Raw genomic sequence first — 16,124 nt, forward strand, 5'->3', positions numbered from 1 at the left:
TTTTCTGTTGATTCACCAGTTCTTCATCTTCTTCCCATTCCATTGTTGAAGAGACTCGGTTCTTGCTCTCTGCAATGAAAATGTTAAAATCAAGAAAAGAAAATGCATGCAAAAAAGATACTCGTATTCATGAGTAACATGCATAAGAAAATAGTTGAACTTACTTGGAAGTGGATATGGTTTCGTTTTCTTTCGTGTTCAATCTTTAAAGCGTAGAGAAAGATTATGGGTTTTTCCTTTTAAGAACTTCTGCAAGCAACTATATACCATTCTGCGTTTTAGTCGTGTTGATTAAGTCCCGTTAATTAATTAAAATATCACATTTAATTATAAAAATTAAAGTTTATATAAAAAAAAATGTATGAGCATTAATCTTTTATGAAATATTTCAATTTTTTGTGTTTTTTTAATAATTTGTATGTATATATAAAGAGAAGCTAAACATTTTTTAAAGACTTCAAATTATAAATTAACTGTCCTTCTTTATATAGCATTGATATTTTTCTTTATAAAAATAAACGATTAAACAAAAATGAAATGCGTTACGTACATCCGCTTTTTTAATGATAATAGTCAACAATTGAAGAAACAATTATTTTTAAATTGATAAAAAGTAAGAAAAAAATAGTTTGTTGATCGTTGCCAAAAAATAAATTCTCACAAATGCATTTTCTTATGGTATACACATTAAAGTGATTAACTCGTGCGCTCAAAGTGAAAAGAATGTTTGAGCCTAAAAATGAATTATAAAAACAAAAGAAAAATATAATAGTAATATAATCATAGAAAAATATAATATTTATAATGCCCAAAATATATACGTCTATTTTATAATATATATATATATATATATATATATATATATATATACTGTACATATATATATAATATATAAATTTCAATACATGTATAAAGTCTCAAATTTAATGTAAAATAGCTCTTAGTTTTAGCTAGAAGTATTACACCTTCGATTCGATTGTATTAAACATAATTATGAGAATATTACAATACATAATAAAAGGAAGCAAATTTTAATCAATCATATACTTTATGATGTAATACAATTCACGCACTCATACACACATCAATTCTCATTTACATGCCTCCACATTCTAAATTTTGTGAACAAACATTATCACATATATTCTGATTTTTGAGAATCATAACAACAACAAATTGCAATCCAAGGTTACACATATTTTTCATCTTTTTTGAAGAAACATTTTTAACCTTTTCTTTATCGTAAGGAGCTTTAATAAAGATATTTATAATGCAAAGAGTAGAAAAGGTCAAGTGAAAGAGTAAAAGTCAATAAAATGAAGCACTAGGTTGTCAAAGGTCAACGTCAATGCAATATTAGACAACAAAAGTTAAAGAATAAGTTGAAAACAATTAGTTTAGTTACTTGTAACTCAGTTTTGTTGACCCAATTCAAGGCTCACCTATTTGTAAAGCTTTGAAACTCTATAAATAGATATTAGTTGAGGAAAAAATATAACGAGTAGATTACAAACACTTAGGCGCAAGAGTAGTTGTAATTGTAGTTTAGTTTCCAGATTTAGTTTTCTGTTAATAGTTTTGTCGTTTCTAGTTCTATAGAAGTTTTTCATTTTTATTCTCCATTCTCTTGTGATTCTTCTTCTCTCTACTCATTACATTTTGCACGTTATCTTTTAAAGTGAAAAGAAGATCTACAATGTTTCTCCTTGGTTGTTGCCTCCTTTAGGGTTTCTTTCCTTTGGTTACTTACAATGATACTTAGGGTTATGCCTCACACCTTCTATTTAACCTAATTGGTCTTGGAGTAAGTGACATCTCGTTTAAGCGAGTTTTATGATAAAAGCACAACTTCACTGGAGTGAACTCGCTTAAGTGAGCATTGGACGAGTTTTGGGCTAGTTCCTTTAGAGTGATCTTGCTTAAACGAGTTTGGGCAATTTTTCAAAGTTTCAAATTTGTCTTTCACTTGTCCATTCTCCTTTAGCCTTTTTACCTCCATTTTACCCTAGATTCTTGAAATTAACACAAATTTATGAATAAATCGTTCATATTGGTCTTATAATCCAAAAATATGTACAAAGGTTAAAATTCCTAAGTTAGAGGTTAAATTATAACTATCTTATCAATTAAAGTCTATAAATGTCTATCTTTTTGTACGAAATATTACTGAATTATGACACTTACCATATTGTCAAATAAACATCCGCTAAAATAATTTTTTCTTGTAGTGATACCACAAGTTTTTAAAAGTTTAATATTTAAGATCAAATTTCAAATTGAAGGAACAATTATCTAGGATGTCACATAAGAAACAAACTAGAGGATTAAAATGGAGAATAAAGGAAACAAGGATTATTTGTGATTGCAAAGTACATGCTAAGCTCAAAGAAGGAAAGTTTATTGTAGTAATATAAATCCAATTATACTTTCTCATAATGAATGTTGAACATTGAACAAGATAAAAGGGTAGGAGTAGCATAAATGAGAATGTTAAGGTGGATGTACAATAGATGAAAAAACAAAATACAAAAAAGAAGAAGCATGGGAAGTCTAAAAGAAGAGGACTTCTTCTTCCTGCACCTCCATCACTTCTACAGCCACCTCCATAAATTTTAAAATTCTCAAAATTATCTTTTAGTAAAAAGATAAAAATAAAAGTAATGTTTTACACTACGGATTACGTAATCCGAAAGTAAAAAAATTACCACTTATGGATTAACCTATTTAACAACTCACAATACTGGATTAAGTAATTTGGAACTTATGTAAGAAAATAAACCTACCAGATTACGTAATCTAGAAGTAAAAAATTATCACTTCCAGATTACGTAATCCATAACCTATTTTCTTAAATAAGTTCCATATGTAATCTGGTATTGTTAGTTATTATATAGGTTTAAGATTATGTAATCCGAAAATGGTAATTTTTTACTTTCAGATTATGTAATCCGGTAGGTTTATTTTCTTACATAAGTTTTGAATAGTAATCTAGTATTGTGAGTTGTTAAATAGGTTCTGGATTACATAATCTGGAAGATGTAATTTTTTACTTCTGAATTTTTGAGAATTTTAAAATTTATAGAAGTGAGTGAAGAAGAGATGGAGGTGCTGGAAGAAGTAGTCAAAGAAGAGTTATCATTCCTGACAAAACCCAAAGAAGAAGGCTACTTTTATGCCCATCCTCAGGAATGTTTGCAATTATTAGATGAACCATTGAAAAACACGTAATCTTGGCTCTGACTTAATCACGACTCAAAAGGCAAAGGTAATTGTTATTAACTATTTTGTACATGAAACAAGCTCCAAATGAACTATAAAGGAGTGGTGAAGTGGTGTAACATAAAGAAGTATAAAGAAGTGGTGAAGTGGTGTAACATCCTTCTCCATGCAAGAATTGGAAAAGATAGAGGACTTTATTTCCTTTGTAGCATTTCCATAGATAGTTCTTTATCATATGAATAATGACATATTTTCTTACTTAAAAAAATAAACATAATGTATCTTTGTAAACATTATAATTAACAGTATTATTATGAAATTTTGGATCCAACTAGATTTATTTATTACATTATTTTAACATATAGAGTTATTATATTATGTTTGAAATATTTTGAAATTTTAAATTAAAATTGCTAGCATGAAATATTAGATTGATAATACCAATAAAAAATGGGAATATTTTATATGTATTATATACCATTTCACATATTGCTTTTTTATTTTACTAATTAACATTCTTTTTTCTTGACCTCAATGATATTTTTTAACTCATTTTTCATGTAGTGATGCTTCATTATGTGATGTATTCTCAATTAGTGGTGACAATGCGGGCTAGTCGACCTCGCACATATTTGTTCCGCATTTGGTTTGCAAAATGTAGATCAGATTGGTCCGTCCCGTACAAGTAGTGTGAACTTATTTTATTGGCTCGTCCCGCATAAGAGGTAGTCTGCGGGCCTGCCCGCTTAAGGAAAATATTTGTTTTTAAAATTAAAGTTTCATCAATTATAAGAAAACCTATTTTTGCTACTGAAAAATTAAAATTTTATTGTTTCAATTCATTCAATTAAGATAAAAATATGAATTCAAGTATGAGGGTTGTTAAAAGACTTGATTAAAAATAATTAAATTTTTGTTTTGCATATATTTTTCCTATATATGTACGTAAATGTATCATAGTATCTTATAAAAGTTTTGCTACAAAATATTTTAATAAAGATGACTATTTTTTTTAACGAGTATCTTATTGAAATCTCTTCTTTATATTTTTTTTATTAACAAATTTTAAATATAAGACTTTACTTAAAGCTAAATCCACTATCACTCTTAATATTAATTTCTTTAAATAAAACATTCAAATTTTAGTGCATTAATTTTTTTTAAAAAATAAAATAAAGGTCACACTGCAATAATGAGTGAGTGTGGTATGATTTTTTTTTTCATAAAAAAATAAAATAATTATTTTTTTATTTATGCGGGTCAACAGGTCAACCCATCCTGTCCTACCCCGTTGTTGGCATGCGGGTTATGGATTATGTGGAACAGGACTAAGCGGATCAATGAGCTAGATGAGTGAGATCGTCCCGTACTTTTTAGTAATAGACTACAGGCCGACCCGCATTGCATGCCAAGGTAGCATGTGATGTATGATGTGTAAAATAACATTTTCTACTAAACTCAATCAAGTGAAATTTGTCTTTTTAGAATTATGAATGCATCTCAAAGGATAGTTATTAGATTATTTTTTTCTTCTTAAAATTATTTTATGCACAAATATTTTATTTAAAGAATCACATTATTTTATACATCTTTTCTCCTTTTATTGAAATTTTTATTGACAATTGTTTTACTTACAACCGCTTGTTTATAGGGTATCCATTGAACTTAAAAACATGAATAAAATTTTTAAGGTTCATAATATAATTTATAATTATGAGATAAATGTTTGATTAATTGTGTGTGGACGACATGATTTTACTCTTTAATCACTCCAATGAGTAAACTAGAATTATTTTGTAATCAGTGCCAAATTTCTTAGTTATTTAATGATTATAATTGACATTAAGGGAATATTTTTTCATTTTCTGTTTGTGTTTCCATTTACAAATATAAAAATATGTCTTGTTTTTTTTTTAATTTTTATTATAAAAGAAATTTTTAATAGTAAAAACAAAGAATATTCATCTTTATCATTTGTAAACATTTTTTTTACAAATGTTTATATAAAATTAATGTTATTATGCATTAGTGACTGATTTAGTGACGAAATAAATATTTCAAAATCAGTCACTAAATCGATCATTGTTTGTAGTTATAGATTCGATCACTAATTTTTATTATAAATTTAGTCACTAATTTCAGCATAGATTTGGTCACTAGTTTTAGTCACAGATTCAAACATTAGTTTCAGTCACAGATTCAGTCACTAATTTCAGTCACAGATTTGGTCACTAAATTTGATCAGTAAATCGATCATTATGCATTAGTGACGAAGAAAATAATGATCGATTCTATTTTTTCACTAAATCGGTCACTATTTTAATTAGTGACTGATTTTGGTCATTTAGTGACTGATTTTTTTTGTCACTATTTGTGGTTTTTCTTGTCTAGTTCACCCAAGTTATGGGTTACATCTAGTCCTCTAAGACAACTTGTTTAAGAGGCTTTACTAACACAAGTATTCTACACCTCTCTGGGTATATAAGTACTCTACACCTCTCTAGGTATACAAGTATTCTACACATCTCTAGGTACAAGTATTATATACATCTCCAAGTACAAGTATTATACACCTCTCCAGGTAACCAATCTTAATCTCCCCCTAAGATTAAAACCTCTCAACAAGTGAGAAACACTCTTAATCAAATAACAACAATAAAAATGCACAGGGTTATCTTCACACAGTGAAGGATTTATAATATATGGCTCACTCCCCAAAGTATGGATGCTCTAAATAACAAATATGAAATACAAACGAAGTAACATTATGCACACTACAAATTTTGATCGTGTTGTATATTTGTGGTCTCTTGTTTGTGTCTTCTTCATCTTCAAGGTCTTTATATATCTTTCAGATTATGATCGTTGAAGATTTGAATTCTTCTCTTATTCACATAATCGTTAGACGTTGGATGTAGAAGTTCTTTAATCTGATTGATTCTTCCACGTCTTGGACTTTAAATATAATTTGAATTGTTTTTTTCTTTATCCAAATCTGAACGTTGATACTTCAATGTTGCAATCTTGACCATCTCTATCATATCCTTCATTGGTGAGTATTGTTCATCATCTTCTTCTCTCAGACGTTGAACATGCAAACTTTTGTTTTGATTAAATTTGCGTGTCTTTGAGTGTGATAAACAATTTGAATTGTTTTCTTTTAGACTTCTGATGTGAATGTTAACCTTTAATATTTTGTGACTAATTATTCTATTATCTTTGTCACGTTGATTCTTCTTTAACGTAGTACATGCTGAGTTAGGAAATGTTTCCTTTTAATTAATCTTCGAGTCATCTTCATTTGATATTTGCATTAATGCAACTAGAATTCCTTTCTTTACTTATGGTTCCTTTGAACGTTGAATATATATTTGTAAAAGATTTAATCATGTTTTCCACTTCTTCACACTGAATAACTTTTATAAGTGCCATAATTCAACAATATTTCATATAAAAAGATAGGAACTTTTGGACTTTAATTGTTAAAATAGTTATAATTCAATCCCTAATTTGAAATTTGAACTTTTTTACATATTTTTGGATTATAAGAGAAATATGAATGATTTATTTCCAAATTTGTGTTAATTTCATGAATTTAGTGGAAAATGGAGATAAAAGGACTAAAGGAGAATGGACAAGTTAAAGACAAGATGAAAAGGCAAAGTTGAAACATTAAAAACTCGGCCAAACTCGTCCAAACTTGCCCAAGCAAGATCGTTTAAGAGAAACTCGCCCAAGGCTCGCCTAATCAAGTTTACTCTAGAGAAGTTGGCCTTTTTCTCATAAAACTCGCTTAAGCGAGTAATATCTCTCTTAAGCAAAATGTCACTTAGACCAAGCTCAATTAGGTTAACTAGAAGGAATGAGGCATAACCCTAAACATCATTGGGACGATATGGAGAGATAGAAAATCCTAGGGGAGGCAACCGCCAAGGAGAAACACCCTGGATCTTCTTTTCTTGCTTTCCATGCTTGTAATGACCAATATAAGTGGCTAATTCTTTCCTTTAGGGTTAAGAGTAATCTGTTCAAACTCTTACGTATTGAGATGATATTTATTTATAATATTCAATTCTTGATTGATGATTTGTATTTTCATTTTATTCTCAAAGCTTGAAACTATTCATGATTTTGATCCTTAGATTTGACTAGAAAGTACTTTTGCATTTCTGACCTAAATGATAATGCTTAACATATTTGAATGCTAGTAATAGATTTGAAATTTTAATTTTATTATAACATTTGTTCGTAATGATAAGGAATTTTTGTAAATATGCGAGAAATCAATATTTAGGAGAGTCTCTTAATAATTTTGTATGCAAGGAATTGATATGAATGATTTTTATATGTGCATCAATTGTTGTAGTTAATATACTAGTTTCAAGTTATTATATCTTATAGTATTTCATGGATGTATAATCATTTGTCTTTGAAGCCATTAAGTACGTTAGATTAACACAACGACATACTTGATATTTTTTAGAACATATTAAGGTGTATAACATATTGCAATAGTTTTTCAACAAAGTTTCTTTAATTTAGAATTTTCAATTATAGTTTCTATGTTTTAACTTTTTTTTTTACATTTGCAATACTTATTCGTAATTGTTTTTATATTTTTATTTTATTAAATTATGTAACCTTATAATTTCAATTGAAAGAAAATTAATACTTTGGTTGTAAATTGTGGGTGTTATGCAATTATGATACATAAGGTGATCAAATTGATTACCATAAAATAAAAATAACATAAAAAAGAAAAAGAAACAAACTACAGTTGTAACTTCAATCATTGTCGCTCAAGCATCATATGATGAATGCTCTAGTCAAAACCCTCATCACAAACTAAATTAATGTGAAAAAAAGTAAAAATGAAGTTGTACCTATGTAAGCAAATTGAGCCTAAATAGTACCTGAGATTTGTTGTGCAATTGTTGACATGTCGGTTGTCTCCTCGTTCATTCCTTCAAATCTCCTCATTTCATTGCTAACGTTCGATCGGGGTTAACCTGAAAAAGGACTATCAAGTAAGTACTCTACATAAAGAGTATATATTTGTAAAAGTGATTAAAGTGTACCTTACACCTCTGTAAAGAGTTTATTTATAGTTTTCAGTCATGGACCCTTGTTGTGATGAGCTGAATATCAATTTCTCACTAATGTGTAGCATGATCCTTGATTTATAGGGAGATATATTGGTATATGGGTATATTTGAAGAATATCTTTAATATCTTTCACTTAATTAGTGTTTGGTTGATTTCTCAGAGATGTCATCCACATTATTCGGGACATGATTATGACTTATGAAGAACTCTTGTAACTGTTGTTGCCACAATTTATTAAGTGCCTTGAAGTATGTTTTTGACACGGTTGATCGATCACCAAGATCGAAGTTGACTCGTCCAAAACCGACCGGTACAGAAGTAACATAAATGATAACAAATGTAGCCAAACTCCTATGATATATGTCACATAGGATGATGATTTTATGAACAATGGTTGTCGTATATGACATATATTATGACGATTGTAACTATCGTTGAAAACTCTCAAATTTTATAATAATTTTAATGACAATTGTTTCAAAATTGTTGTTAAAGAATATTTTTAATCATCATTAAATTATTTTTTCTTTTGTTCTTTAAATATCGAGCTTAGACTTTAAAGTTTTTGATAATGAGGCATGATTTTGTAAAATATAATATTGTTTTTTTTAAATCATCCAAAGTATTTTATTATATTTAATAGGATTTTTGGTCAAATATTTATCGAATTTATTAAATGCGATCCTTTGCTTTTTATTCTCAATTTAGTCCCATTTAAAAGAAGTTAATGTGATCCCTTCCGTATTGGTGTTGACGTTGGTAAAAGGATGACGATTTTGTAGATTTACATTGACATATGACAAATGATTTAAAACATGTGTGATGCCCTTTTATATAGTTACGATAACTTCTTCTCTTTTCTTTTTTTTCTTTTCTCTCGTGTATCCCAGCTTAGTCGTGCATCTCAGCTTAGTAAAGAACCCATTATAATTATGCCTTACCTTGTTAAAGGTCCAAATCAAGTAACAAAACCATGACCCAAAGTCACTACAACTGGCTTCATCACGCTAGCTAAAGAAGTCTTGTGTAGTCGTTTCTTTCTGCATCATGTCATTTTTAAGACACGCATTTAACATAAAATTTAAAATTCAACATTGTTCTTAGTTTCATGTTTGTTTATGGATGCAGAAATCTAGAAGTGGTTGTTATATACTCTGGATTTAAATATCTAGAAGGTCATTTTCATGTTTTATTTAAGCTTCCGGATAGCCATATCCAGAAGTGGGTTATAAGTTATAGATTTCTATGTCAGAAATGGTGTGATATAAATGGTGCTGAATCGAGATTTGAAACTCATTTATGTTTGTTTATGGATCTTGGCATCCAAAATGTCATTTATGCTAATCAAGTAAGCTTTTGAATGGCCAAATCTGAAAGTAACATATTAGTTCTTAACTTATATATCTAGAACTTTGTAATTTAACTTACGAATATGAATATAAAAAACACAAAGTTTTTTAAATCATTAAGGACAAAATTGTTGGTTATTAATTCAAATTTTATTATTATTAATTCTGATTTTATTACCCTTAAACTATTTTACTGTTATATTGCATTAATGGTTAGTTTACAGGTCACCTGTTAGTATTCCTATTTTATAGCTTTCAGTAATTGTAATTTTATTATATATATGATTGAGTAAATCAAAATGAATAAGATCAGTTTTGCAATCTTGTGCAATTACGTTCAATCAGTTGCTACAACCTTTTGCCTTCTCTTATTTCCTTCAATTAGTTCCTACAACTGGTATCAAGAGCTAGTCTGTTATCATGAACTCTACCCAATTATCAATCCCTATCCTTGATGGAAAAAATTACAATCGGTGGTGTGTGCAAATGAGAGTTTTGTTTGATTATCATGAGTTATGGGATGTCGTTGAGAGTGGAGTGTCTGCATTAGGTGATAATGCAACTGAGGCACAACGAGTAGCGCATCGTGACTAGAAGAAGAAGGACAATAAAGCTTTGTATCTCATTCATCAAGGGAAGAATGACGAGACATTTGAGCAGATAGAAGGAGCAACAACTGCAAGTGAGGCTTGGATCATTTTGTCAAACAATTATAAAGGTGATGACAAGATTAAGAGGGTGCGTCTTCAAACCCTAAGACGTCAATATGAATTGTTGCAGATGGAAACCACAGAGACTATTGATGTCTATATAAACAAAGTTCTTGCCTTGACAAATCAGATGAAGAGTAATGGTGAAACACATTCGGAGCAGGCAAAGGTGGAAAAGATTTTGAGGTCTTTAACTCCCAGATTTGAACATGTTGTTGCCGCAATTGAAGAGGCCAATGACATTTCAAAAATGATAGTAAGGTTATTGTCTTGTTCCCTACGAGCACATGAGCAGCGGATGAATGACAATAATATTGAAAAATCAATTGAACAAGCTTCACAAGCACAAGCCTCAATTGAACAAGCTATCATAAACATGGTAGCTATTTCAGCAAAGGTCGTGGTGGCCAGAATCATGGAGGCGCTTGACGCGGGGAATGTGGTCGTGGAGAATGAGGAGACATTTATAATAAATCAAATGTTGAGTGTTATAATTTCCATAAACATGGCCATTATGCAAATTAGTGCAAATCAAAAGGTGATAATCATGCTGCCAATTGTGCTCAAGAAGATAGTAATCACGTACAAGATGAAGAGGATCATACACTACTAATGGCAGCCACATCAAATGAAACCCCAAACAATCAGACTTGGTATTTGGATACAGGTTGCACGAATCATATGTGTGGTCAGAAGGATCTGTTTGCGGATTTGGATGATTCATTTCGCACAAAAGTGAAATTCGGTGATGGCAGGTTCGTTCCGGTGACTGGAAAAAGGCGAATTCTTATCACATTGAAGAATGGTGATCACAAGTACTTCTATGATGTTTTCTATGTACCTGATATGAAAAGTAATCTGTTGAGTATGGGACAACTGGCCAAGAAGGGTTACGTGATGCACATAGTTAAAAATAAATTCTCACTTTTTGATAAAAAAGGTAATTTGTCTTAAAACCCTTTTTATCAAAAAACCGCATGTTTCCAGTAGATATTCATATGGGTGATTTCAAGTGCTTGAATGCAATAGTGAATAACGAATCGTGGTTATGAAATTTACGCTTTGGGCACTTAAATTTTCAGAGTTTGGAAAATCTTTCCAAAAGAAATTTAGTGAATGGTTTACCCCATATTCATCACCCTGATCAATTGTGTGAGACTTGCATTTTTTGAAAGAATCACAGGATACCATTTGTTAAGGAGCCTTGGCGTGCAAAATTTCCTTTGGAGCTTGTCCATACAGATGTTTGTGGCCCGATGAACATATCATCAGTTGGAGGTAATAAGTATTTTCTAACCTTTATTGATGATTTTTCAATGAAAACCTGGATTTATGTATTGAAAAGCAAGGATGAGGTATTCCTCTGCTTTAAAATATTTAAAGCATTTGTTAAAAGAAAGAGTGACAGAAAAATTAAGATGGTGCGTAGTGATGGAGGAGGTGAGTACAAGTCTAATGAATTCAAGAGGCACTGTGAAGAACTTGGGTTGCAACATAACATAACTTGCCCCTACACACCTCAACACAACGGAGTTGCTGAGAGAAAGAATAGAACAATCATGGACATGGCGAGGAGCATGCTTAAAGCGAAAGGTATGCCAAATTATTTTTGGGCTGAGACCGTAACATGTGCGGTATATTTGATAAACAGATCACCCACTCAGAGTGTTCCTAACACAACTTCGATTGAGGCATGTAGTGGATTCAAACCCAATGTGCAACACTTGAAGGTATTTGGGTCAATTACTTATGCTCATGTTCCCAAGGCAGCAAGATCGAAGTTGGATGATAAGGCACTGAAGACCATTTTCATTGGATATAAGCATGAGGGATACAAACTGTACAATCCAATGACAAAGAAGGTGATTGTTAGTTGTGATGTTACATTTTTCGAAGATGAGGAATGACAATGGAATGCAACAATTGAAATGGATTAAAAAAACGATATATTTACGTTTTGAACAATGATGTGGAAGATGAAGTCACTATTGAAGCATCTGCAGTTCAACCTGAAGTTGTAATTCAACCTGAAGTTGCAACTCCAATTGCAACTATGATGGAGCGACCAAGAAGGCAACAACGACAACCTGTACATCTTCAAGATTGCGAAGTAAATCTTGATGATGAAGTTGATGACAATGGAGATTTGTTTCACTTTGCTTTTCTTGCAGAATCAGAACTTGTGGGATTTACCGATGCCATTCAACACCCTAAATGGCAAAAGGCTATGAATGAAGAATTGATGGCGATTGAGAAAAACAATATCATGACTCAAATTGGGAAGATTGTTCCAAATCAGAATTAAGGGAGGATGTTGGTTATTAATTCAGATTTTATTATTATTAATTCTGATTTTATTACCCTTAAACTATTTTACCGTTATATTGCATTAATGGTCAGTGATCCTGTCGACAACTCGAGCGTGGAGGAATTGCTTTGTCGCTTCCTTGCCCCGCCTATGCAACTGTGTTATCTGCAAGAATACTCTTAGAACCTCCTCCTCTGGGAACTCCGAATGCAACCTGCAAACACACAGACAACGCCTCTAGCGGCCGTTTGCACTCTGACGCTCAAGTTAGATCACAGAATCACTAACAAAAGTAATGTGTGTGTATTTCTCTCTGATTCTCTTTTTATCTCCCTCTGTGTCTGTGCCTAACAGAATTCTGTTACGCTGTTCTCTGCGTGTGTCAGAATTCTGTTATGCTTTTGTACGAAAACGTACCACAGTCAGGGTCGTGGGTGTCTGGGTTTTCTGTCTGTACCTTTCACGATACGGAGTGCACCTTTATCTGGGTCGCGCCCCTCTCAGACAGTGACACGTGGAGGCATGCAACTCACATCTAACCGTACATGTGCCACTACCTGAAGGGCTCTAGCGCATCTCTTTGTGCGCCTAAGTTATTCCCTTGCGGAGTAACTTAGCGCATTTCTTCCATCTGGGTGAATCGCACATTCCCAGGAGAACGCCAAGTGTGGCTGGACTAGGCACACTCACCAAGCACTGCTCTCTGCATACACGATTTCCCCTTCACGATGTCAGGCACGTAATGGGTTGAGAGAGTCACCAATCACTGACTGGTTTACTAACTCCCTCAGGCCACTCTCGTGCACGATTCTACCGGTGAGGAGCTCTTCTTTCTCTGAGGTATGATCATGCGAGGTCCATGCGTAACGCTCTCGCTGGGAATCTCAGTCCCAGTTTAACTGCGTGTAACACGAAACCCCGATGACCATGCACCCGATGACTGATCGGTGCTCTATTGCTTCTCGCGTTCTCCCCCGGGTGTTTATCTTGGAACTGATCTGTCGGTGGCCACTCGGTTATTGACCACCGATCACCGTTCTGGGTGATCTCCTCCTTGATTTCTCTGCCACCTGATCCACGTGTCACCCTGCGAGTGGTCCACGTGGTTATCTGCTGCTGACGTCATCGACTACCGATGACCGATCGGATCAGTTAGTTTACAGGCCACCTGTTAGTATTCATATTTTATAGCTTCCAGTAATTGTAATTTTATTATATATATGATTGAGTAAATCAAAATGAATAAGATCAGTTTTGCAATCTTGTACAATTACGTTCAATCAGTTGCTACAACCTTTTACCTTCTCTTATTTCCTTCAATTCCTAAAAAAACGAATATTCCATCTGATTTTTGAATTGATGTGGTGAATCAGCCCTATTGTCTTCTCATCATTAAACTTATATTTGTACATCATCTCCATCTTTCTTTCACACGGAAAAACAAACATAAAAAAACCCTTTTTTTTTTACTTTATACGCCACCACAAAATCAAGCTTGACTAGAAATTTACGCATTGTAGAGTTTATATAAAACTCAACTGAACCCAAATCCAGGTTCTGCCTCACAATCCTTATTATTATTATTATTATTATTATTATTATATTATTATTATTATTAATATGAGGGACAAGGTTATTGTTATTATTGTTCTATTTGAGGTTTGCACTTCTATGAGGACAACTGAAAACATTTATACTTTTTGAGATAAATAGGCAAAATAATTGACATCTAAATAAAACATATTTGTCAACAAAAAATATGTTAGTAACTTGCAATTGTATAAAATATATATAGGCCTCTTTCATATTGTTTCTCTCTCAAACCTTCCATTTCTTTCTAAATCAATTATCATAGAATGAACACAAACATAAAAGTATAGAAGAGGGGAAATTAAGCAATGAAATTATGCTTTGGCTGCCTCTACAGCTGAGAACTGATTTTCATGTGCCTCTGGAGCAGCTGAGCCCCTGAAGAGTAAAATGGCCAAGTTGCCTAAGCAGAAATAGATGAAACAGCCACAACAGTGGGTCACAAATGAACCAAAATCAGTGCCTACAATACACTGCCAACCAGGTCCATGCATCCTATCAAATTCCTGCAGTAACAACTCAAAGACAATTACCAAACAGTAAACAAAAAGATTTTGATTGGAATGCACTGATATATACTATTATCTAATCATGTGATTCATTTGCATATTGATTTTCCTAATAAATCATACTTAGGATGGTTTGTTGTTACTAAACTCAAGAAGCATATACTAATAAATAGTTATCAAAATCATAAAAAAGTAATGCACATTTATTTAATTTAGCAAACAACATATCAGCAAACTTTACAAGAGTCAGTACTGAGAGGATTTAAGCAGTTCATGTGAAATCTTATATGTTCAAACTTTGTTATTGTTTTTTCATGATAAAAAGATGTTTGTGAGACTGTTCTTTTCAATTTACCTTCTTTATAAATCTGGCAATCTCAATGGCTTCAGTGACATCAAAGACATCAAGTGCTTTGGAAGCTAAATCCAAGGCATCTTGCTGCATGGTCTGAAGCATGTCAGTCTCACCAATCACAGCCTTGCCTTCTAGCATGATGAACACCAAAGCAAAATTTTCCTCACCAAACAACAAAAGTTGGAAATGAATCACAGATATAAAGCAAAAGTAGTTTATTGTAAAAGGGCTGTAAAGTGCAGATTAAAGGGTAATGGATGGAGGTATTATATAGAATCAGATGAAAAGGGGTAGTGTTAATTGATCTGCCACGTATATGGATTGCCTTTGTGGACCAAAAAAAATGCTATGCATTTAGCCATTTTTTACTATATGATAAACATGGACCCAGTATGGCATCTCATGTTAACTGCATCTGCATATGGATCAAGCTTGTCTCTATCCTTGGCACATATCATGGACCACTAGACTCAACTTATTGATTAAACATGTTATCTCTTCTTCTACCTAAACAATCTTATCTTACACCCCTTTTAAATTTGGATTAGATAATTTTCATATTAAACCAACTTGTTCATAATAAAGAAATTCTCCTTAGGAAAAATTTGGATTATAATGCTTTTAAAATAAAAGTTTTACATTCTGAATTAACATTTCCTTAATGACAGAGGTGTAAATAGGTAATTTTGTTTTCTTTTTATTGTAGAATTTTTAAAAGATTTGTATTACTTTTTCTTCTTTCAAATTAATTATAGCTAACTTTTATCTAACATTTAATTAATATTGTGAAAAAAAAATTAAAATAGGAAACTCCATAAATATTAGAATAAAAATAATTTATTGTAATAATTTTAAGTTTTAATATATATATATATATATATATATATATAACCTAAAAAATCAGATAAATTGAAAGAAATACTATTAAATTACAAGAAGAAAAGACTTAAACAACATGTGTTGCCTTAAAAGCATATG

General features: G+C 31.6%; 1 protein-coding gene across 1 annotated transcript; it reads right to left on the reverse strand.

Annotated features, from left to right (window-relative positions):
• Window positions 1-14,435: 14,435 nt before the first annotated feature.
• On the reverse strand, window positions 14,436-15,482 carry LOC137822731 (uncharacterized). The gene is made up of 2 exons (XM_068627694.1): window positions 15,147-15,482; window positions 14,436-14,788 (listed from the first exon to the last, which is right to left on the reverse strand). Exons 1-2 carry the CDS (start codon window positions 15,282-15,284, stop codon window positions 14,597-14,599), a joined length of 330 nt encoding a protein of 109 aa, XP_068483795.1. The 5' UTR covers window positions 15,285-15,482; the 3' UTR covers window positions 14,436-14,596.
• Window positions 15,483-16,124: the final 642 nt, after the last annotated feature.

This window comes from Phaseolus vulgaris, chromosome 11 (assembly GCF_000499845.2).
Source record: "Phaseolus vulgaris cultivar G19833 chromosome 11, P. vulgaris v2.0, whole genome shotgun sequence".
NCBI classification, from domain to species: Eukaryota; Viridiplantae; Streptophyta; class Magnoliopsida; order Fabales; family Fabaceae; genus Phaseolus; species Phaseolus vulgaris.

Coding starts and splice junctions, on each gene's coding strand:
- LOC137822731 (XM_068627694.1), bottom strand. CDS start 15,284: ATGCTAGAAGGCAAGGCTGTGATTGGTGAGACTGACATGCTTCAGACC. Junction 14,789..15,146: donor TTGCCAGATTTATAAAGAAG/GTAAATTGAAAA, acceptor TTGTTACTGCAG/GAATTTGATAGGATGCATGG.